The sequence below is a fragment of the Coloeus monedula genome (assembly GCF_965178545.1).
Source record: "Coloeus monedula genome assembly, chromosome: 5".
NCBI classification, from domain to species: Eukaryota; Metazoa; Chordata; class Aves; order Passeriformes; family Corvidae; genus Coloeus; species Coloeus monedula.
Genome location: NC_138785.1, coordinates 52,111,361 through 52,136,024, shown reverse-complemented (window position 1 = coordinate 52,136,024; position 24,664 = coordinate 52,111,361). Strand labels below are relative to the sequence as shown.

Below are 24,664 nucleotides of genomic sequence, written 5' to 3'. Positions count from 1 at the left end.
TTAAAATCCAACTGCTATTTGACAAAAGTTTCAGTCTAACTGTAGTCAGTGTTAAGGAAAAAGCCACCTCTTTCCCTCCCCTTTCAGGTGTGAAGTTTCTAAATGCCATGGAGAGTACAGGTTACAATATTCAGTCTTAAGGGCTGACCACAGTTCCCCATTTGGTGATACCTACCAAAGGTATTACTAGAATTGTCATCTGTGGTAAACACAGGCACAGGCCTGTGGCTGCTCCTTGCCACTGGCACCAATCCTCACCAACACTTAAAATATTACTAAGTTTTGGAATTGAATGCAGAACTCATAGATTTGGAGTGATATCTCACTTTGGTCCAACCTAAGACAATGACTGGAAGTAACTTAGACTTTTCCACACTACCACCAGTTAAAAATTCAGAAGGTGAGAGATTATATATTTAATATCCACTATGATTTTTTTCTTAATTCATTCAGATGATGTTAAAAGTCACAGAAAGGTAACTAAAAACAAGAAAAGTCCCAGCACTTCAGTGGGGTCATTTAATACTGAGGAAATCACCTTAATCATTGCATCACTGTCAACAGTATCTTGCTCATCCTCATCAGACTGCATCTCTTCCACATTCAAGTCTTCACTCAGATCTAAAGTCATTGCAGATCCCGACTGCCTTTTGGATGCCTTGACAGAACTAAGTGAATATGGAGTCAGATGTGCCTCTTTGTTGTAGGCACGTGTCAAAGCTGCTTTGACCTGTCAGGGTGGAAGGAAGGAAACTGAGCATCAATTTAGGAACTGTAGACTGTAAGCTAACCAACTTACCTGGAGATTCCATATCAAGTTTCCTTTGGAAAGATGGACCAAAGATACACAGAAGGGGACACTCTCAAAAGGACACAAAAAGCATTTAAGAGCTGTATGGTGAAGGCTCATTTTAAATAAGTCCCACATAATCCTCAAATAAAATGTGCACCTTCAGCTGCTTCTTGCTTAGGCTTGCAATATTTTCAGCACTGTTGTTCTGCTACCACCTAAGTCACAAGTCTGCTACAATCCAAGTCACACCAGAGCCCCCTTCAGCCGCACTGTACACCTGCCAGACTAAGCAGCATTTTCAGACCAGGGGTAAACACCTGATAGTAGTGTAGGTTTAGTTACCAGCAGATTCTTCTCTTTCCCTGAGCACCTGACCTGGATGAGGGAGATCATAGTTTGTAACAGCAACCTGAGCTTAAGGTCACCGTGTACCAGGTGAGGGTCCCAACCACTGGAGTGGAGTAGCTGGACAGTGGAGGAGCAGCACATGAAGCACCCCAGGTCTGGCAGTTCTGTCTAACAGGACTGTGAAAGGTGCAACCTGCGAGGCAGCCTCTGAATGCAGTGCCTGCTCTATAACCCAGGCAGCTGTGTGTCCCTCCTTCCAGGATGGTAAGAATGGCAGGGCTGTGCCTTAAGGGCACAGACCTTACAGCCAGAGCTTGCTTGTAGAAAGGTACCAGCTTTCCCTGTCCTTCCTGTGTTCCACTTCTATATCCACCAAGACGCAACTGACTCCCAGTAATACTTTACACCAGGAACAAAAAGTGTAAGACTCCTGAGTGAAGCACAGCCTGATTATGTTTTAGGACTTACCCCGACCTTTTAGTGGTATGTTTGGCAGCTGATTCACAAAGCCTACTACCAATTACGGTTAAGCTGGTGCACCAACTTGAGCCTTTCCAAAGCACATCCATACTGTAACGATTATTCTAGGATTTCTTTTTTAAGATACGGAAGAGAACTAAAAAATTCACTGGTGAATTTTACCTTGGGATCCAGCTTTGAAAAAGGACTGGGTTTGCCTCCCCACGTGCTTATTTCCATGATATTTTCAACATCTTCTTTCATCAAGCAGTAGGAGTCCATAAATGTTATAGCTTGTTGTACACCGTCTGCTCCAAAGTCTTTCAAGGGCTGGACAAGTGCATCCCGCAAATATGACAAATATTCCATATTTACTGTCCTCTTGCATGTCTGAGTTCTTTTTCAAATTGAAAATAAAGTACTGAGTAAGTCAATCTGTCCAACCACCACCAATGACTTCTAAAGACAAGAACAAGTAGGTAAGAAGGCCCTCAGCAAATCAACAATCAGCTGCCTTAAGATCAAAATGCAAACTGTACTGTGCCATTCCTTTTGCCATACCTGCACGAGGGATAACCAATGCAAGGTATTTGAACACCAAACAGTCGGGGGAAACACATCCCTAACTGAGAAACAACTTTGGGGGAAAAACAAAAAAGGCAAGGTACTTCTGATTATACTAATAGTGTTTCCAGCTTGACTGTTGTTCAAATTAAGCACTGAGAAAAGTGTCACCAACAACATAGGAGCACGTTCACAGAACACATGAACGCATCACTTGTATGCACCAAGCACAGCAAGGAATTGATGGTAGGTAATGAACTGCACGAGAAAGAACTGTATCAGAGGAATGTCAGTACTACCTGAGACTCATGTGCATTGCCAGTTCTTGAATGATACGATCATGTTTGCCTGTGGATGAAAATTTCCCCAGCCAGCTGGGAAAGACAGGAAACTGGGACATGTAACCTCTCATCAGCTCCCCGGGGAGAACGCTGGCATAAATAGCCTGAAAAAGTAACACACATGCCAAACCCAAATCACACTGAAGTCTCATGGACACCATGACACACCGCCCTGCAGTGCACTGTCCCCAAGAAAGAGGGGCAGTCAACACAGGGCCACAGTGGAAACGGTTTATTTTAAGAGAACTCTCTGAATTGCTTGTTTCTGTTCAATCCCTCTTGGGTTACAGCTTCACCTCTTGCACCACCCTGTTCGTTACCATGTTCTAAAATACCTGTGTAATTATCTGGGTTTCAAAACCCAGAAAAAAAAACCCAAACATGGCCTTTTCTCATGTCCAGTTTAGAGTGCAGTCAGACAAATAGCTGACTTCACACAATTGCTGTGATCTCCAGCACACAGACATGGTGAAGGAGACATTTCCAAAGAACACTGCAAATCTACATCAAGTCAGCTAGCTAAGTTCCTAAGCAATTCAGCTCTTTGGACCTGTACCAAGCAGGGGGGTGACCTAGACGACTTCCAGAGGTACCTTACAATTTCACCTACAATGCATTCTCTGATGCCAGTCATAATCCGTTAAGCACAAGTCCTGTCAGTGTTTCAGTGAGCATTAAAAGAAGCACAGTGACCAAGCTTCAGTCCTCTGTGTTTTGGGAGAAATCCTGCCCTGGTGAGAGGAAGGACAGAGCAGGCTTGTAACTGCACAAGTGATACATACCATGTGCTTCTATGCCTCGTGACAGTCCAACTTTTCAAAGTTTCAGAAGACTTCATTCCATGTTGCAGCATGAGCTCAACAACATGGCTATGGCAAACCCTTCTGATGACCAGTGGAACAGAGAATCCCACATGAAGTATGAATTATACAGATCATATACTGAAAAACCAATTTCCACAGAACCATCTTTAACCCTGGACACTCCTTAAAGGACATAAAATAAGCATTAAGTGCTCACCTGTGTTGGAAGAAGATTCCAGTTCTGCTTGCTACGAATCTGCTTGTCCACTATATCACCATCACATATACTATCAGCTGCTCTACTCAAGAGCACCAAGTGCTTTTTTAAATTACCTCTAGAAAAAAATGAAGTTGACTGTATTACAAAACAGAAATGTGCAGATAGGTTTTAGTCTGCTTTGACTCCCTGACACAAAAGCCTATGTCAGTTTAGGGCTTGGAGTAACTCACCCAGCAGCAGCCGGTTTCACATGCACGTAGTTCTCTTGTACAAAGAGAGGAGCTAGCGAATAATCATGGAAGAATAGATCTGATTTGTCTATAAGAGACATACGAGCAGCCTCCTCTCCAGTAGCAAAAACCTTCCGGACAACATCGAAAGGGCCCTAAATAAACGATATTTCAAGAAGTCAGCAGCTAGAAGGTCAACACAAAAAGACACAGCACAGTATCAAGAAAATTAGTATCCAGGAGCATCTTGACTCATCCGTACAAGCTCCATGTTCAGTATTTCCACCCTAGAACTTCATCAGTTTAAAGAACTGTGTTTTACTTTTGATATTAAGAGAATTATCTCCTAAACAGAGGACATAGGATGAAAAGTATGAGCTTCATAACTACATCTTACGTAAGACACCAGTACATCAAAATATATACTCAGTCCTTGATATACTACTCTTCAACTATTTGTGGCAAATGTGATAGCACTTGGCATCTAGGCTTTAGTTCAGTGCTTCAGTTCAAAAGATACTCATAAAAGCCTAGCAACGATACCAGAATATGACAGTAAAAGCCAAACCAGAATTTGACACTTACCAATTTGATGTCCTTTTTGGCTCTGCTGGCATCTGTTTTAGCCTCATCGTAAGTCAATGATTTATCTCTTGCACACCACATATTAAGATTATGTAAAACCTGAAGAAAAAAAATTAAAATACTGTTCAAATACTTTGAAGTCAATATACATAATCTGCTATCTGAACAGTCACTGATGCTGAAGGGTACTGACCTGTCTGATGTCGTGGTTTGCTGCCAGGATTATCTCTTGCATAGCAGGTGGCGGAATTTTTAAACCTTCTTTAAATGCAATAGACATCATGGCACCCTGGAATCACAATTGAGAAACTGTCACTAGAGATTTCCTATGAACTCTTCCCCCAGCAGAACATACTGACACATCTATAAAAGAGCAGTACATATTTTTCTAAATTTTTAAAGCACATACAGCTCAAATTTTCTCTCATAAACCCAGATTTACCACTGGTGCAAAAAAGAGCATGTTCATTTAGAAAAACCCATTTTGGACATATTTTTAAGAGAGGCATCTAAAATCCAAAAGGCTTTGGGAAGAAGAACTCAGACAATTAATTCCGAAAAGCAATTACTCACTGAGATGATCCATTAAGTGGTGTATCCAATTCTGAATAAACTCTGCCACATAAAAACTGAAGTTACTGATGGTAATTCAGTGCAGTCCATAAAGCCACAACCTGCTTACCTTGATCTGTTCTAGACGAGGTCTCTGGAAACGAAGATCCAAGCAGTAGTGGACCAAGGAGCGGATTTTAGGATGGTTGCGATCGTTGCACATACAAATGATGGGTATCTTCGTGTGTCGGATCAAAGCAATCAGCTCCTGTAATTTAAACACATTACAATTACATCAGATAATCTGGATAATAAGAATTATTAGAATATCATACCAAGCAGCATTAGTCCCTGCCTTAAATCAGATCTTTGACAGATTCCAGGTCCATAACACTCCTCCTGCTGCAATCACATTTCTACACAGTGCAAACCTAGCCCCCTTGCCTACTGTTTTCACTTGCTGTTCTATTCAGCTGCAAGAGATCTGCTGCCTACCCGCTTCCACTGTCTACTTCCAGCAATCATGTGTGGAACTTCCTTCAAGAAGCAATGAAGACCAATAGCCCAGAGTAGAGCTGTCCGCCTGCAGAACTAGACTAATTTCTCCACAGGCCAGTTTGACCTGGCTTATGCCCAGAAGGAGCACACAGCTTTCTGGCTGCACCCTGCCACAAAGAATGAAGAAGCAGAAAGTAAAAAGATCAGCTCATCCCTGCTCCAAGAGCTCAACCCTGAGGCTTCCATCATTTTTAGGCTTGCCAGAACAAACTTTGCCAGCTCTAATGAAGGTGAAATTCAGTTCAGTTTCTTATTCCTGCAATGAAAATACCTGCATCTGAGCCAAAAATCTGTATGGCCTTCATTGTCAAAGTACTGCATGTAACCATAGGAAATCCTCAGGAGCTAAAACTGGAGCTACTAAAGAGAACAAAGGATGCTGCTGCCTATGCCACACATTAGTTACTTCAGTGTTACTGCCTATGCAAAAGAACAACAGTCCCAGCCAGATTAATGAACCTCCCACTGCAGGTAGCTGTCACCTTAGAGGTACCTTAGGATAAATGTACCTGTTCTAAAATGCACACACTCAAGTTCATCACTCCAGGGATCTACACAAGTATCCTTTTTCCCCCCCTCTGCCAGTGCACAATTCTGACACAAAGACAGGCTTCTAAAACACATCAGACTGTACTCTGCAGAGAGTTTGTTTATGGACCATGGGTTGAGGACAGTAGAGTGGCTTGACTATTTTGTCCTATATATGGTGCTCTTGGCAATGGCATTAGCTAGGAACTACAGTGGCTTCACCTGAATCCCTCCTCTGTCTTCATTGCCTGCCATACCATCCACTTCATCCATGATCAATACATGTTTCCCGCTAACTGATGAGGATGCACCTGAAAATGAATATGGATAAGAAAATGAGATGGGAATACAGGAGTCTTGCTTGGAGTTTTACCCAATGCTAAGTAAGGTAACCCCACCCTAGGCAACAAAGGTAGTGGCTCTGCCACTTGATCACATGAGTCTATGTTCACAGACCAGACTATAACCTCATGTCATCATCTTAGAAACAAGACCCATGGAACAGAGGAGCAACTGCAGAGTTCCTGACTAGCTTGCACGGATTAACAACTCGCTTGCACGGATTAACAACTCATTCTACGAATACCAGGACTTAATTCTAAATTGAAGAAGAAATATAACAGCTTACTACAAGAACCCATCCCTATTAGAGCAGAGTCCCTCCACCTGACAAGCAAGGTAAATTCCTAACACAGTTGTGTAATAAGGAAGCTCTGTCTTTCCTGTAACCAAACTCCTAATATAACAAAGTTCTCCTTCAAACAACAGACGCACCAGAATAGAAGTCTTTGATGCTGGTGTTGTTAAGTGATTCAGCAACTACTTCCTTTAGACTGTTCTTGCTGCGAGTGTCACTGGCATTCAGCTCCACGTAGCTATACCCCAGTTCCTGGTCCAAACACAAACCACACAAAAAGTGAGAACACAGATCAGTGAAAAATCATACAGATTTGATTCCTTTCTCGCCTTACACTCCTTTTCTCTGGCACTCCAAAAATATTTATAACCATGCGTGGAACAGATAGGCCCAAAAGAGATTATTTTTATTTTTTTGTTTGTTTTTGTGGTGGGGTTTTTTGGTTGTGTTTTTTGGTTTGTTTGGTTTTGGTTTGGGTTTTTTGGTTGGTTGTTGGGGATTTTTTTGTTTGGTTGGTTTTAGTTTTGTTTTAATTGAGGGGAATGGGGAAGCATTGAAGTCAGTGGCACATACTAAGTTTTGGAAGATTAACAGAACTGCCAGCAGGGATAGAAACAGAGCTAGGAGCCAAGGCCGGCTAAACTCCATGCTCCATATTTCCAGCTGCATAACAAAGAAACATACCACATGGCTCTGAAAGCTGCAGGAAAGAGAAGCTTTTAACTATTTAACCAATAGGAAACACATGGCTCCCCTAGCAGCACTAACATTTCAGTCAGTCCCTGACACAACTAATGCCAGCTGTTCCTTTATCAGCAAACTCTCCTGCAAGAGGCAGCCAGAACACAGAGAAATGCTCTGCAGAGTCCTGAGGCAGCTGAGAGCAAGCCAGGCAGGAAACCAGAAACAGAAAAGACCATGCTTTGAGAAAAAAATGAGCCCAAGACAGCACATTCCCCTTTTCTAAAGTTCTAGGTGTGGCATCAACTTGGTGCCACAAAGCTCTAAGGCATGTGGGAGGGAGGACAAGGGCAGGTTGTATTGTACTCAATACAACCAATTTCTAAATTCAGATTTAGAAATGGACACACAGCCCTGTCAATTTCTCTCGCCCTAAGGCAGTATTTCAATTTAGAAATCTGGGAAATATATCTGTTAGATATATATAAACCATGACGTTAGGCTTTCAAAAAGCTTGCCAGAATTTGACTCCCACTAAATTTAGTGCAAATATCCTCCGACTTGCAGAACTAGTGCTGAATGCTCAGTTTTGGAAAACTATCTCCAATTGTTCAACATACTGTGAGATGCTTCCTCTCAATGTAACAAAGAAATGCAGCCAGCCATTGGTGTACCTTCTCACCTCAGACCTGATAAAGGTATCTAAACAGCCACATACTTTCACCTGTAACCCTGTTCTGAGCAGGTGCAACTTGGCTGAGAGCAGACTCTGGTCATTCAGCGCACACCCACATGCACACTGTATCTGTACCCAGGTACAGAATTAATATGTAACACAGAAATGCTGGGAACAACGATTACTATGAACTCACCTTACAAACCAAAGCAGCTGTAGTAGTTTTACCAACTCCAGGTGGACCAGAAAGTAAAGCTGCTTTAAAACGTGTCCCATCATCTTTGCTTCCAGTTTTATTGGGTTTTGCTATTAAAAAAAAGATTTCAGGTTTTACCTAGGTACGTAATTAGAAAACAAACTGCATGCTTCTAGAGGTATCAAGCATCATTGGAATTTTTCCTCATTTAAGGCCTGGTAAGAACATCCAAAGATGCATACACAGCTGCATCATAACCACTTTGGGAAAAGCAGCTTAAAACAGCTCACAGTTATGATTTGCAGTGATGTTGAACTGAAAAATACTAAGAAGTGCTATAAATGTAATACAACTATTTCAGCACTTTCTTCACAACCATATCATATACATAAAAAACCAAAACCACCACCAAACCCACACACCACCACAAACAAATTATGCCAAACCCCAAACACACCACACACAAAAACCCCACTACCCACTACTGCTGAACCAAAACCCTATTTTAAACCTGTCTGTCTATAGGATGACAAACTGTCGACACATGCACTTGCCACAGCCAGGACTTTGACAATTCACCCCCATGCATGACACCAGCCCTTTAGACCTGCTGTTATCCTGTATCTTCACCATTGGCAGTGCCTAACCTACTTCCTCTTGCTGAGGAAGAAATAATAGGCTCAACACAAGGCCATTTTTAGATACATCACACATAGGATATTCTGGTTTTTTTCGTAAAAATGAAACCTAACACTTGGGGAAAAAAAAATCTTTTGAAACACATTTTTTCTGCTCTTTTTTTGAAGTGGGGAAGTGGGTAGTACATGAACAACTACTTGACCAAAAAACTCAGGCTCAACTGCTGCTAAAAATGCATCCAGCTGCAGCCTTATTCCCGATTTCTAGAGCTGCTCTGCTACCACCAATGCCCTCACTGGTCCAGGGACGCAAGCAGCATGACTAGCATGGAAGAACACAGAGAAAAGTTAACCAGGCCAGTCACCTTGTCCATCTTCCAAGGTATTCTTGTGCCAATTTCTGAGCCATCGGAGAAGTTTATTGGCACAGCTTTGCTCACCCTGCTGTCCAATAATTGCCTTAAGAGATACAGGCTTGTATTTATCTACCCATAACAATTTCTCTGTACCATCTTCATTAACCTCAGAAACCAAGTTCCCCTTAGGTTTTGGGGCTTCTTTCTCCTCTACTGTGTGATGTTTAAAGTCCGTAAGCTTTCGAATAGCAGTGGTTTCTCTCTTGACAGATCTGGCAGTATCTCCTTTTTCAGGAGTAGACTTGTACTTATTATTAGCTTCCCTTTTATAGGGGCTAAAATTTCTTTTTCCAGCTTCAGTTTTCTGAGGTGTCTTTTTAGGTCTTGACTCCACTTTCTCTGCCTTAGGAAAATGAAAGTAAAAAAATTAAAAATAAATTAAAGAAAAAAACATGCAGTAAATAAACAGCATATTTATTTACACAATTACAGGAGTGCTTAGAAAGTGACAAAGCTTATGTATTGATTTAAAAAGTTTCAAGAGCAGATATAGAAATACTCTCTGAGAAATAAAGCACTGCTAAACACAACGTCACCGGGTTCTGTAGCACAACCCACAAAAATGAGGCAGCAAGTGTTCTGGTCATTCCAAAAGCAGTCCCCTTACTCACAAAGCCTGAAGCATTATACAATGCTGAACTGACTGTCAGGTTGGAACAAGTGGGTCAGACACCCATGAAGCTCTTGCAAAACAACATTTGAGGGAGTTATTCAACCCAAAGCAATTTAAAGGGAGTGAAAGTGATCAGCTAATAAGCTTAGAGTTGCTTTTCCCTAGGACACTACTAATGGTATCTTTGCATAAATAAGTCATGTCTGTACTGAATGCACCACATGTTAGTGCTAACACAGATTTTAGTAACATTGTATCAGCCACTACAACCTAAATTTAAATGTGCACAAAAAACTTGTTACCTCTTCTTTGGTATTGCCTGAAAAAATTACCTTTACTATTTTTAGATCAAGTACCACAAAAAAGACAAGATCTGTTACGTATACACATAGTTTACATATCCCTGGGCCTGTCTGGGTACCACATGGTATCAGTCACAATTATTTATTCCAAAGAATTAACAAATACTTATTGTTTAAACCTGATACCATCTGGGGAGATGCAATTACCTGCTCTGTCAGGTACCTAAAATGCAGAATAATGTCAGAGTGGGAAAATAACCTATAGCTCCCAAGCAGAGTCATTTGTCTCAAGCACAAACAAAAAATTTTCACTTTTAACCTGAAGGTCAAACTGATGATTGTGGTGTTACTATTACTGGAACAGAAGACAAACTTCTTTCAACTAAAACCAAACCAAAGCAAAAAAAAACCCCTAATCCCCTGAAGTTTATTATAAACATACCTCTGTTTCAGCTGCCAGCTCATATTTGGACTTTTTGCCTGGCATAGTTCGAATAAGATCAAACAGACCATCCTCATCAATAACTTTTGTACCTAAAGTTGATGCCTGGAGCAAAAGAAAGAACTAAATGTATAGTCACCTTACATTAGGATTTACGTAATTCATTTCGAAGTGTTTTCCAGTAAAAACTATGACTAGGAACACAACAAGAACAACAAGAGTTTATATTATATACATATATATATATGCATGTGTATGTATGCACAGAAGTAAAAACAAAACAAAGCTGTAAGCCACTCAGCAACTTTTCATTTTAAAAATGCACTTTATTGTCAGTACTGCTTTCTGTTGGCAGGGATACTGGAAATTCCTATTTGAGATGGGAACAATTCAGTTTCGCTTTGCCTTCGGCAGCCACAGGATGCACTCACCTTCTCACGTTTGGACTGGCCGCAGTCTCGCCCCATCACCAGGTAATTTGTCTTCTTGCTGACATTGCCAGTTACTTTGCCTCCGTAACGTTCAATCAGAGACTTGGCCTCATCTCTTTCAATGCACTCCAGAACACCCGTAATTACAAATGTCAGGCCTTCCAAGCAGTTTTCAGCTCCCTAAGAACCAGAGAATTCCAGAAAATGCCATTACTGATGCAATTCTACCAAATAGCTCTTAACCATCAGCTTTTATAACCCTCTACCATGTCTAGCATCCTATGAAATTTTACAAAGATGACTATCATACCTAACTAGGTACAGTTCTAAAGTTCAAAAGCCATGAATGGGAATAACTACCAACAAAACTTCACACATTGTTTACCTGACTGATTGATCATAATTGTAGCACTCTGTGCTTCAAGCATAGTATGTCATTCAAATTAGTGACAGCCATCTTCAACTTTAAGACCAGTAACTATTTTTGATCATCTGACTTCCTAAACCAAGTTCTGAATACAAATTCTTTAGTACACTTCCTTACATTTAGTCACTGCTTTGCATTACAATTTAGGTTTTTCCAATACATGCTTCCTACTGGAAAAAAAATATCAGTCTTGAAACAGTTCAGTTAATTCTTGTTAGACCACTTACAGCAGTAAGTCTACCAAACACTCCACTCTATATAAAGAATCCTGCTGTTGCCAACCTTACCTGAGGTATCTCTTTAGAACCCAGTGCTTTCGGACCCTCACGATTAAGGAAGCTTCGGTAAGCTTGGTAGTTGTTTCGCCTCTTTTCAGAGTCCTCAGGACTTATAGACTGGGTCAGGAGAGGGGAAAAAGAATTAATATACATATTAGATATATGAAAACAGCAAAATAAAACCAAGCATCACAGTTTAAGACATTTTCACGCACCAAAGGAAAAGCAAGGTCTAATGCTTGTTTTTAATCTATTAACACGCAATACTGAAGCTTGCTTTTGGTGTTTGTGTTTTGAGGTATTTTTTTTTCTTGTTCCTTTTAAAAATATTAATATTTTAATAATAATTTTATTTAAAAATAAAAGAGTTTGAAAAATACGTACTCACTGTTTATTGTCAAGTTTCTGTAGATTTTTCTGCTGCACATGTACATGCTCACTTAACTCAAATTGTCACTTTAAATTCACATCCTATTTAATATGCGATCTCCACTTACACAGAAGTAGAAATACTATGAAATAGACTTTAAGAGACGCTTAAGCTTCTTAATCAATAAACTACTGCTAAAAACTCACTTCAAAAGGAGGTGCAAACTCTCCCTTCTAATTACAACTGCTATTTAATTATCAAAATGGGGTACTTTATACTGTATTATTAAAAAGTACATTTTAATGTTGCCAATAACTGACCGTGTTCGTCAAATACAGTTACCAAATCAGATAAAAATACTAAATTATATTCCTACACAACGTATCAATAGTAGGAAAAAATAGGAGACTGGGGAGAGAAATACAAATCCCTAAACAATGCCACCTATCATTCTAACCACAGATCCTCAAGGTCATCACGTTAACATCAGTAGTAAGTTTTCACTCACTAAGTAAGTGTCAGAATTTCTGCATTCTGTGTTTTCCAGCAAAGTTAAACATGAAAAAGTACAGAACTGATTTTGCAGTGTACCTGCACACCTTAATGAGCATTAGAGAACCTCAGGTCCTTCATGTGTTTAATTTACATTTTTCCAGCTAATTTTTTCCCCATAGTTTTACAACTGCTGTAAGGAAAGAACTTACAGCCTTTACCAGAATTCAAATCCTTAAAAGCCGCCCAGGAGATTGAAAGTACCAAGTTACAACAGTGACACCCATAATAAATGAAAACTATTATCCTGCAAACTCCACCAAGACATCTAAATTAATTTTGACAACTCCTACCTCAGTCTTCTTGGGAGAGACTTTCTCCTTCTTTGGTGGTGTCTTCTCTTCTTTCCCCAAAGCCGCTTTTTCTCTTGATAGTGAATTTTGAGCACCTCTTTCTTTTTCAGCAATCTCTTTCAACTGTTCAGATTTATTTTGACGCTTTGCAGAATAATTCTTGGCTGCACCAGCTGAGTCTGTTGCCTTCACTTGAAAGGAGGCAGACGGAGAAGAGCTCATACATAAAAGTGTATCTCATTAATATTATAAGTTAGTGGAATGCTTTTCAGTTTGTGTCCTACCTCTTTCTGACTGCTTATATCCTGCTGTCCTATTAGGGCTGCTACTGATGCTCAGTACTGTTTGCTCTCCTTCTGCATCTTTCCGAGCCTAAATAAACACACAATGCCAAAGTCAGGGATGCGTGTCCGAAGCTACCACTGGGACACAGCAACACACTTCACTTAATTGTGACTAGAACTTAAGACACCATTCCAACAGAGGCATCCAGCACACACTGTCTGATCAGGCAGGACACCCTTTCCTGAGAGAGGAAAAGCCAGGAGGGAGGTATAAAGTGAGTATGCTATTTCCATGAAAACATTTTCTTGCCATTTTTAATGCATTTGTATGGCAGTCTCAAAACAAAGGTGTCTAAATAAGAACACTCCCAGCAATGCAATTCCAAAAAGCTTAAGTTTAAAAAGAATTCAACCTTTTTCTTCTGCGGTGTTTCATCCAACATGGCCAGAGTTCTAGCAAATTCTTCATCTTCATGCAGCTGTCTCTCCAGCTGAAATTGAAAAAACCAAGATTTTTAGGCTCATGCCAAACAAGTTCTAACTCTAGTATATTTTTTAGAAACTCTAAGCAAGCACATAGCCAGAAAAAGGTGTCCTACCAGAGGCAAATAAATTTCTGGAAATGGCACTGAAGAATTACTTGTTTCCCGCAGAAGGCAAGACTAGTTAAATCTAGTGAGAAAAATAGGTTTGTTGCACTAGAAACATTACTGTGCCTGTATAAGCTGTATGCAAAGGAGTTTTTTCTCATATTTTTTATTGTTGTGTACCCTTTTGTTTTAAAAAATCAAATTTCGAAGGCAGCACTTCATAACAAACAGCCTGCAAGAAGATATAACCTGTTGGCTTTATCAAAGGCAGTCCCAAATGACAAGTAGTAACAATGTCTGTTAAAAATTATGATGTGGTCCAGAATGAATGTTTTATTTTCATTTACTACTGGCAACATATATATTAAAAAAAAAAAATCTGTCAGTTTTGGAGAATTTAACTACTGCTCTTAGCCCTGCTCTTAGTGTCAGTTCTATATACTTCAGGGAAACAAATATACTTTAACTTTGTATTATTTATACTCATACAACTGATTTTCTTTGACAGAAGAACCAGTAAGAACAAACAATACATGTGACATCTGTGAAAGTTATTTATTAGTTGTAAAAAAACCCCACCAAAATCAGTTTCATTTCATTTCTATTTCACCTAACAACATAAACATGACATGTCCAGTGGTAACTGATCCTTTGGTTACCTTTCCTGTCCAAGATGGTGTTTTGGGGAAAACCTTTTCTATTCCTGCCAATAAATATTGGCCATTGTTTCAACAAGAGAACAACAAAAATACTTTCACAATTGAAATCTGACATGCCATGCTCTGGATCCCAATAGATGACTGTAAAACCAGTATGCCACAGGCACAGTCCGTATGTGCCTGTAACAGTGAAATGCATCTACCTTCCTGTGTATAGTGAGAAAGGAAAAGGGCAGTGACCACCAAATGCAAACCAGACTGAGGCAGACATACATCTGATATAAAGTACTTTGATGTACAGAAACTCTGACTGTTATAGGTAAGATTAGTTCAAATGAAAGACATCATCTTATTTTTCCTGACAGGTTGTTTAACTTTCTAATAGGTTGAAGCGGGATTCGTTTACTTTCATCCTTACCTTCAGAGGTGTAGATTTGTCTGCACAATCTACTTATTTCAGATAATACTCAATATTTCAAATATATGTGGGAAATCAAATTTTCCCAAAAGCAAGTAAATATGTGTAAGTGTACCTTTCCCTCATATTAGTACTGATTCAAATAGAAAAGTTTAAGACATGTGAGGGTCATTCACATTCTTCTCAAGTAGAAGAAAATTCGGAAGACAAGTAAAACACATCATGGATGGCAATGACTTTTAATTTTTCACTCCAGAGAATGAAAAAAAATAAAACACCATCAAAACACTACCAAAACATGAGGAAGCAGAAAGTGAATTCTGTGTGAAAGGCAGGCTCACTATAGGTATATCAGCTGCACAGACAGAAAAAGTCTGAATAGAGAGAAAATAAGATTAGAGTGACACATTCTATTTACATAACTAAAATAATGCCTATAAAAATAACTGTATAACCATACTTGCACATATTGATGAATTTTATTACACTTATACCTTGGGGTGACGTTATGATGTGTATCCCCTATCGCCTGCTCTATGCCCAGACACAAATCGTGTGCCTTTCTGTAGCTTTAAGGCAGACCTTTAAGAGGTGGGGGAAGCCGGTGGAATTCCTTCGGCACTGCGTTCAAAACCAGAGATAAGCTCGCTGGCTTCTCCTGCCCGGCTGCTCCGCTTCTGCAGCGGAAGGAGAATTACGTTCCTTTTGCTTTCCAGCTAGCTTCTTTGTTCATTAGCTAAAGCAAGGAGTTTTTCCTGGGACTTTGGCAGCTGCTTCTTCTCTTCTGGACTGCTCAGAACACCAGAATATCACAACCCCCACTGGGAGGGCTTTCCACCAAGGCCCAGAGGAGCCCCTGCTGAACCCCAGCTCCAGAGAGGAGAAAACGACACCCACAAAGGACTCGGAAATCTACCCGGGTTCTCTTCACAGCAAGAGGTTTTAGTATTTAGCATTATTCTTTTCCTGTGCCTGCATGCACTGTTAAATAAATAACTTTTTTTCCTTTTTCACTTTCCTCCGAGGAATTTTCTTTCCGAACCTGGTGGGGGAGGGATAGCTGAAAACCTGCCTTCTTTGAAGGGGACGTTCCTCCCACAGCATTTCCCTTAATTTGACTCAAACTGGGAGAACTTACTTATAGCATACCTGGAAAGTCCATCTCAATTTCTTAAGAAAAAACAATTTTAAGTTAAACTGCTCTTGATATAGACCATTAAATTTGTAAAGCTTTTACCTCTGAATCTTCTTCAAGCTGCAGTTGCCTAGCAATGGCCTCATCATCTAGTGTGCTATCTCTGCTTTGTGAAGGCTGTATTAAAGAAAAAAAGACCAACCATTCAGTTACCCTATTACTGTGTCAATTACAGTAATTTAATATGTACAGATTACTTCTGTATGCTTCTAGAAAAGGACTGTGAATGAGACATGCAACATTTAATTTCTAGCTCTCCAACTTAAACACTATTAAACAAGGCTATTTTCAAGGGATTTTATTAGTCAAAACAAGACCATGCTATAATACAAACATCTCATTTCTTCAAACAATGCTGAACATCTCTGAAGCTATCACAGTTGGCTCACTTGAAAAATAAATCAGTAACAACCCTGGGAATTTTTAATTTCCTCCATACTTTACTTGGTACTTTATTATTCCATGAGTATGTGTGCGCCATAAAGCTTGGGAAAACAACCTTCTTCCTCTCCTGTCTGCCCTCCACCCTCAAATATAAGCTACCCTTCCATTCACTAACTTCAGAAAACTTAATGAATTTCCAGAAAAGTCACTTGAGAAGAGGCAATAAAGAAAACACTACCTTCAACTTTGTGCTATCTTATGAAACATGGCAATGCTACTCTGAACTTGTACTTGAGGACTTCACGTGCACACAGTTAAGTACTTCCTTGCAGTCACCAAACTGTCCATTTTGATCTGCCTTCAGACACACAAGCAGCCTAAAGAACACCATCAGTACTCACCTCTTTCCTTTTACTTGCTACCAGTTTCTTTTCTGACCGTTGGACACTCACTGTCCCAAAGTAATCAAGTGCAGAGGTGGGAGTCTGTTTCACTGGAGACAGGGGTTTGCTTTTAGCTTGTGGTTTGACCTCTCCTTTTTTGACAGTGTTTGTTCCTGGACAGCCAACGGCTGATGTCCCATTCTCCTTCGGTTTCAGGGAAATTCTTCTATTGACAAAATCATCTTCTTCATCTAAACAGAAAGAGAATTCCATTACTTCTGGTAAACAGAACTGAGAGAAAATCCCCCAAAATGAGCATTAGACACAGTAAAAAAGCAGCGGAAAGACTTGAGAGGAACAGAAACAGAGGCAGTTTTATTTGCATGCCTCTAACTGAAGTCTAGTTTTACTTTTCTCAAACTAGAGATATTTTAGACACTCATCTCAGCATATCATAAACACAGATTGTTCTAAACATCTGTTTTTTAACAGAACTTAAACTGACAGCATTATCACAAAAACATGTTCATTTTCCAGCAACCCCTAATTTAAGTCCCCATATTTCTTTTCATACAAAAAATTGTTTTCTTACCACTTCCCTAAGTTTAGAAGATGTTTTATGTTTGTCATCTCTTATTTTTGTTGTATTCTAGACAAAGACGGAGGGAAACAATTATTTTTTGTTTCACCTGTTCTCAACAGATGGCAGTGTTTTAGAGTGTTACAGGCATCAGCCAGAACTTCCTGCTACTGAACACTTACAAGGCAGAATACAATGAGAACCAAACAGGATTCCACCTATTCCTTCGAGAGAAAGCTGAGAGAGGGAAAAAACTAACACAAACGTGCATCTGTAAGGGGGTAAATTGGTTCAGCAGTTAAATTGAAAATGCCTAAGGATAAAAATTTATCCATGAGAAAGTGACATTTTAGCCAACTCAATTCACAAAGCAATATATGGAAGAGAAAATTCAAGCCCAGACCCCCAGCTGACAGCAGCAAGTTTTACACAAAGCTAAAAGCTTTGCTATTCTCAACACAATTTATTTTCCCGATGCAGCAGTAAATCTCTTACTGCCATTTAGCTCAATTTAACAAACTATGACATATCAGGGAGATTTGGACTCTAGATGCTTAAGACTCCTAATTTATGATAGTTTCAAGTCTGAATAGGAGATTGCTTATCTCATAAACAATTTCAAGAATATTTTTGGTTCTTTCAAATTTTTCAGTTTAACAAAAAATATATTTGCAGGAGTAAAATATACTGTTACTGGAAATCAGCAATTAATACAGGTGTAATTACATCTATCTGTCAACTGCTTGATGCTAAAAATGAATTGTTACTTATTATTGTTAGCAGAAGATCTGTAAGCAATTTTGATTTTTTTCATTATTCACTTATAACCATAAATAGCAACAAAACCCAACAGGATATTGCTTTCTCTCAAGTAGAAAGAAGCAGAGTAAATACAATTAGGTTTTAATTTAAAAATATACAGACTCAAGTCATTTATGAAGCCAGAGCCAGTACTATGTATTATCAATAGTCAGAACTTGGCTCTAATTATATTGTTCCAAGAAATTACAGGATTAGAAGCATTTATTGACTGCAAGCAGTGGCGGAAGACAAACAAGAGACTCACTCAGGAACAGTCATTGATAAATGTAAATAAAGAAAAGGGAGAATGAGAACACGGAAGTGGTCATTAGGAGACAAAACCAGCCTCATTCTATTAAGTGGGTTTCAAAAGAGGCTTTAGGGGACTGACACTCAGGCTATAGTTTCATCCCAGGTTCAGGAAATTCATAAGCACATCACAAATTCACCTGATCTCCAGGCACTTCCCTTATTTCAAGTATGATGAACACCAACTTTTTCAGTAAAACCTTAACACTTCTTCCTCGAAACAAACTGTTCCCACACACCTACTGCCACAGAAGTGAACAGCAAAGGTAATCAGCTGCACGCTTCCAGCCTCCTTACAAGCATGTAGGCAACTTTATTTACAACTTTGAAAATGCCAAGAAGAGTACTACTATTGCTGCTGCATTATTCTCAACACATGACTTGTAAAAGGAAGAAGGCATGTTCTTTTTCATACAAGCAAGTTAATAATTTGTGGGAAAATACAAGTAAAAATTTGGATTTTAACTTGTAAAAATTGTAGATTAATTGCATTCTTATAGCAATTACTGGGCAAACCTTGAGATAGCCTTATACAGGGGCATGAACTTCACCAAGAAACAGGAATCAATTTCATCATCAACTAGGTGACTTTTCTGTTGTAAAACCTTTCTATAGCAGAACGTGACTATTCCAATAACAGTATTTCCTGCTTACATTGATCCCTTTTCGTGTGTTACACAATGAAAAAATATCCTGAACATACACTTTTTTTTTGTCCCCCAGGATCAGCTCAGAACTACAAACACAAGTAAATATATTCTAGCTGAGGCTTCTGGAAATCAAGTACATGTGACAAAGGGAAAGCTAATCATGTGATCAATGGAACACACACGCAGTGACAATCAGGAGATTGCTTTTAATTATTTTGTATGCAAACACTACACATGAAGCAGGGATCTATTATGCCAGGCAATGTAGGAGGACAAACTTCCCTAGCAACGAACAATATCATCCTGAGGGTTTTAAGAGCTATTCGGTGACACTAAAGCACAGCTGGCTTTTATATACCGTTCCAGCAGTACCACAATTAGGTTAATACATCAATGCCAGCAGGTCACTTGTAACTGTTTGCTAGTCCTCTTCCTCTTTCCTATCCTCACCCTTTCTCAAAAGAGTTTCACCTGCTGATTACTGAGCAACATCTGCAGCTGTTCCCTAACTGAGCCTGATGAAAATTATCTAGCCTATTTTAAACATTGTTTAAATTCAGATCCTTTTAAAAGGCCTGGATACAGGAATGACCTCAGCCCATCTAAAAAGGGAGCAATCTACTGCAGGCAGGGACAACAGCAACTAGCAGTATAGGACAGATCCTCAGAGCACCTTCAGAACAATGAAATAATTTTATTAATTTATTATTTCTGTACTATTGACCTGCTCATCACCAGAGAATGTAATTTCCCGGTTCCTATTCTATTTAAGATACAAAATATTTGAGGCAGGGACAGCCTACTATGATGTCATAAAACCAACTCCAAATATAGGCAGGGCATTTACAGATTACAAATAACTTGTACTTACTATGATGTATGTTGAATTGGCATTTGTAGACTAGTACATAAGGATTTCTGTATGGAGCTAAAGGACTACATCCTAAAATCATTAAATCTACATTACTTGTATGAAAGGGTAATATTCTGGACGTTCTTCAGTTTCAACGACACCACTTCTGTGCAAGTACTTAAAACAGTTCCTGTCCTAAAGAACTTGCCATCTCCAGCAACAGGCATTGCTGTCTAAGCTGTATTGAGGGTGCAGAAAATAGGGTTTGTCTACAGTCCTAGTATTGACTTTATTCACCTTACCTATGCATGGGTCAGTACTCAACACTCCCAACACTTGGCAGGATTGAGTTTTGTACTCATCTTTTGCTTAAAGTAAACCTTTAAAAAGATTACCTTTAAGATAACCACTTCTCAAAAAAGCCAGCAGGCCTATTCCAACTCAACCCCTGTAACTCCTTCCAAAGAGCACATGCTATGTGCGACTAGCAAAGTTTATTTTTAATTTCTCCTCATTTAAAAAGGCTAGTAGTTGCAATTTACATTTTTAAATGTAGATATTATGTCACTATGTCATTTTAGATTTTTCATGCCATTTCTCAAAAAGCTAATTGATTTTAGACGTACTGCAAACATGCACTTTAAACCACAATTGTTAGCACTTGGCCTATATTGACATATCACAGTTCTGTGCTGTTATAAAAATATAAAGCTTACCTGAATCATTTCACCTTTACACCCCTGAAACAAAATTATTTTTGGATTTTCCAATTATCAAAGGTAACAGCAGAAAGTTGCCTCTGCTTTATTTTTCACTTTGAGATAAAAAGGTTTAGGGATACAAGACTGAAATGCAGTTAACTACCATGTTCTTAGAGTTAGACACTTGAGCGTCAAACTACATAGCCTTTGATATCCTTGGTCCAATACATACCAAACAAAATTCTTAGTCAAGTCTGTATGCTGTTTTGGGACCATCAAAATACGTAAGAAAGGTGAATATATTTAAAACACAGTAAATTATCTTATAGCTGCAAACTCATCAATTACAGCAACTCCTTCCAAATGAAATGCTTGCACTTGCCATAGAAACAGCTGTGTGTATTACCTCAGCAAGCAATTAGAAGTGATCAGTCCATTAACACATTCCAGCTTATTATTACTGAAACTTTTATTCACTTGAGCAGGTTATTTTTCTACAACAGTAGTTCACAGAAGCAGATCTGAATCCCCACCATGCAATGAAATTTCATGTTCTGGTTTAATTGCCTGAAGTTCCATGCATGACAGGAACACTCAGTAATGCCATGTGAATAATTACAAAACATGAACAAAAGTAACTTAAAGCAATCCAGGCATGTATAAATGTGCCAATTTTTTCCAGGTGCAGCTCAGGCAACAGAACTTACTGAGCCTCTCAGGACACAATGCTCTGTTTTCAAACAAAATCAATCAGTGAGAAGAAAAATTTAAACATAAATCCTCTTTTTACATTTTGAACTAATCCAGCAGATTAACCACATTAAGACCAGTTACTCTGGCAGCTCAGTAAGGAGATCTGAAAGGGGGCAAAAAGGTCTCCAGCATGGAAAATAGGAACAGGCAGAGGAAAGCAGCAACATCTTGAGCTAACACAGGTACAGCTTGAAGAGCTGCTACAGAGACTAAACTAAAATTAATTTTTTGTCATGTCCTGCCATGTTTGAAATACAGGCTGACAAGTAATTCCAATGTCTTCTGATAAATGAATCCTTTTTTTAGTCAAAATTACATTTATTTCTCAATATTGCTGTTATCCTAGTTTCTGTAGAAAGAAAAAAAGACCACTTCTATAAGAGTAAGATTATATTTAACTTCATCCACACCCCTGGTTTACCCTTACTCCCCTATTCAGGGAGTTAACTATTATCATACATTTACTATGTTCATACAACACTCCTCTCAATTTAAGAGTTTGAGTTCAAGAGCACATTTACCATTACACGACCCTTACATTGTACTGCTGGTATCCCCAAACTTAACCAAATTAATTTTAAACGGGCTCACTCCTCAATAACTTTTACATTCTCCTCTGCAACACCCATCCCAGCTTCTTCAGAGGATTTCTCCCAGAACCCACTCTTATTCCTCAAGTATGTTTCAAAACTCCCTTAAGGCTCAACCACACCTCAACTGACCTTGCATGAAACACTTTAGAGGAAAGTTGGTACATAGAGTATACTATTTATCCCCTCCTCACATTTCACCTACGTATAGCATTTGCCATAAGTAAGTAGAACACAAGTATTGCCTAGGAAGTGCCAGTGACAGTATTTTACTCCCCCATTAAATATTTCAGTGCAAAACATGCTTATTCACTGACAACCTGCTGCTCATTTGAACCTGTGCTTGAATGTGGGGACTATTTTTTTTTTGCCCACCAGTATTAGCACTTAACTAAATTTTTGTCAGAGGTTGTTTGGGTTTGTTTTGTTGTTTGTTTGTTTCCCCATCCCTAATATTCTCTACATTAAAAGAGCTTCTATTCAGCAAGGACCTCCACAAGCTATTATTTTTGTCCTGTCTTCTAAGCTCTAAACGAACAGTTTTCCAGTAGCCTACAGACCTCCTCAGTTCCTACCATGTCAGTTTTTCTACCTTTATAAATAATTCAGACTACCACTACAACAAGGGTTTTCTTTTTTTAAAGATATTCAAGCAATCAAGGCAATCGTTACATATACATGATTACCTCTGCACAATGTATATGAAAGATTAAGTATTCACTTCAAGAGAAGTCAAAATTCCTGCTAAATCACCACCTGTGATGAAACCAGATGAAGTTCAACAGACCACAATAACAGGTCATCTACAAAGCTCAAGGTTCTGTACTTCATTAAACAGAACAAGTATTATTTTAATGAGTACATTTGGATGTTCTCTTAATGAGAACATTTGGATTTTTCCCAATCCCCTAAGACTGTACTACCAACAAAAAAAGGCTTTTTGTCCCCTTGTTACTGTACAGAAAAATTTGGTTTATATTTGGCCATCATTAAACTAAATATTTACTTAGATTAATGTATCAACAAAAACCAAAGAGTAATTATTCTTGCTTTGTTCTTTAACCTTTTAAAAAATTAACTTGTTCACAAGCCAAAAAGAAACAAAGCAACACAGTAATCCAGATCAGTCTACTCTTAGACAAACCAAAAGGTTAATTTCCCCAAACACTTTTGGAGAAAGCTGTATCCCACATAATTATACTGAACAGCTGAAAAGAAATTCAAGCAACAAGAGGAAAAAAGTTTCAAATTAAACTGAAAAAGAGGTTGAGGGAACTAACTACCAAACTTCTACTGTCTTCTTGATGCCAAAAGGCTCTTTCAAACACTGCCATGGACAGAACCCTTGAGAATGAGATTCTGACTTCTGAGTGAGTCCAAGCAGCACATTCTTGATTTAAGTTTTTAGTTCCATAACAGTAAAAAAAAAGAAAAGGACAAATGCCTACAAATTTTGTTAGGATCTTTTCTATCTATACGTCTATATTCCTATTCTTGTAGAACATATTTATCTAAAGCTAATTACTGGATTGATACCACTTAAATGCACTCAGCTTGACAGTTCTATTAAGCTGAAGAAACAATTTCTAGAAATTAAATGTAAACAAAATTCAAGCATTATATCTCAAAGTTATAAAGGCTTTGTTTTAAAATGCACTGTTAAGTCAACCCTGTGTGTACTTAAGACTCTTTTGATAAGAGTAACCTTGAGCCCATGGCTTTCAGGGATTTCACTAATAACCTTGACTAGTGGTCCCATGGTACCCCTATGCAGAAAAACTTGATTACACCACTTGGAATTGCATAATAAACCTAAATATGTACTGTCTATTCCCCAGGAATTTGATCATTTACCTACGCTGGGATAAACGCTTTTAAAGATCCTTTTAATTAGAAAAGAATTGTGGGCAAAACTGCCAAAGGAAGCAAAGCTTTGAGTAAAAGGATAAATACGACAAATAAAATGTTCATGTTATTTTGGAAAATTGAGCTCATTTGAATACCTGACATGGTACAGCCAGGTTAACTACCTAGGACAAGCAAAATAAGCACAATGTATCTTAAAGACAAGAATTCTGAAAAGACCCCAAGGAGGAAGAAAAGTATAGAAAAAAAACCCAGTTGAGTCACACTTCTAATGCAATACTGCAGTAAACAATCCCTTTTTGTTTTAAAAATACATGGTATGATTATAGGGAGGCAATGTTCAGCAGTAAACTTAGCAAAAAAATACTACCACACCTACGGGCAGTGTCCACTCTTCCAAAGTAAGTATAATGAAACTCAAAAAGGATCACAAAAGAACTACTGAAATTCTATTACTTAAAAACCATGTTTTATCAAAACAGATTTGGATTCAAGTCTGTTAATTCAATCACAGTTTCTTCAGGAAGCACTGTGGCTAGTAAAGAACTCTGCTCCAGAGACAAATACAGAAGGCAGAAGACAGAAGTTGCAGGTTCAGCCCAACTCGGACTGGGTGCAGAAGTACCGGCAACCACTGCAGCAAGCGACAAACTAAATGTTTGTGTTGAGAAGGAACAGACAAAACCAAGAACTTCTGTAGTCACCAACAGATCAC

General features: G+C 38.8%; 1 protein-coding gene across 2 annotated transcripts in view; it reads right to left on the bottom strand.

Annotated features, from left to right (window-relative positions):
• The window catches only part of RFC1 (replication factor C subunit 1), a 34,306-nt gene that overhangs the window by 599 nt on the left and 9,043 nt on the right, over window positions 1-24,664 (bottom strand). For both annotated transcript variants that reach the window (XM_082282608.1, XM_082282609.1), the window contains 20 exons: window positions 16,865-17,097; window positions 16,122-16,196; window positions 13,631-13,708; window positions 13,218-13,305; window positions 12,934-13,124; window positions 11,728-11,835; window positions 11,014-11,193; window positions 10,583-10,687; window positions 9,175-9,568; window positions 8,172-8,281; window positions 6,756-6,870; window positions 6,204-6,292; window positions 5,026-5,163; window positions 4,537-4,632; window positions 4,344-4,442; window positions 3,759-3,913; window positions 3,526-3,643; window positions 2,464-2,609; window positions 1,784-1,997; window positions 539-730 (listed from right to left, as the gene is read on the bottom strand). In XM_082282608.1, coding sequence (XP_082138734.1) covers window positions 539-730; window positions 1,784-1,997; window positions 2,464-2,609; window positions 3,526-3,643; window positions 3,759-3,913; window positions 4,344-4,442; window positions 4,537-4,632; window positions 5,026-5,163; window positions 6,204-6,292; window positions 6,756-6,870; window positions 8,172-8,281; window positions 9,175-9,568; window positions 10,583-10,687; window positions 11,014-11,193; window positions 11,728-11,835; window positions 12,934-13,124; window positions 13,218-13,305; window positions 13,631-13,708; window positions 16,122-16,196; window positions 16,865-17,097 — 2,924 coding nt within the window. The remainder of the gene's footprint in view (window positions 1-538; window positions 731-1,783; window positions 1,998-2,463; window positions 2,610-3,525; window positions 3,644-3,758; window positions 3,914-4,343; window positions 4,443-4,536; window positions 4,633-5,025; window positions 5,164-6,203; window positions 6,293-6,755; window positions 6,871-8,171; window positions 8,282-9,174; window positions 9,569-10,582; window positions 10,688-11,013; window positions 11,194-11,727; window positions 11,836-12,933; window positions 13,125-13,217; window positions 13,306-13,630; window positions 13,709-16,121; window positions 16,197-16,864; window positions 17,098-24,664) is intronic.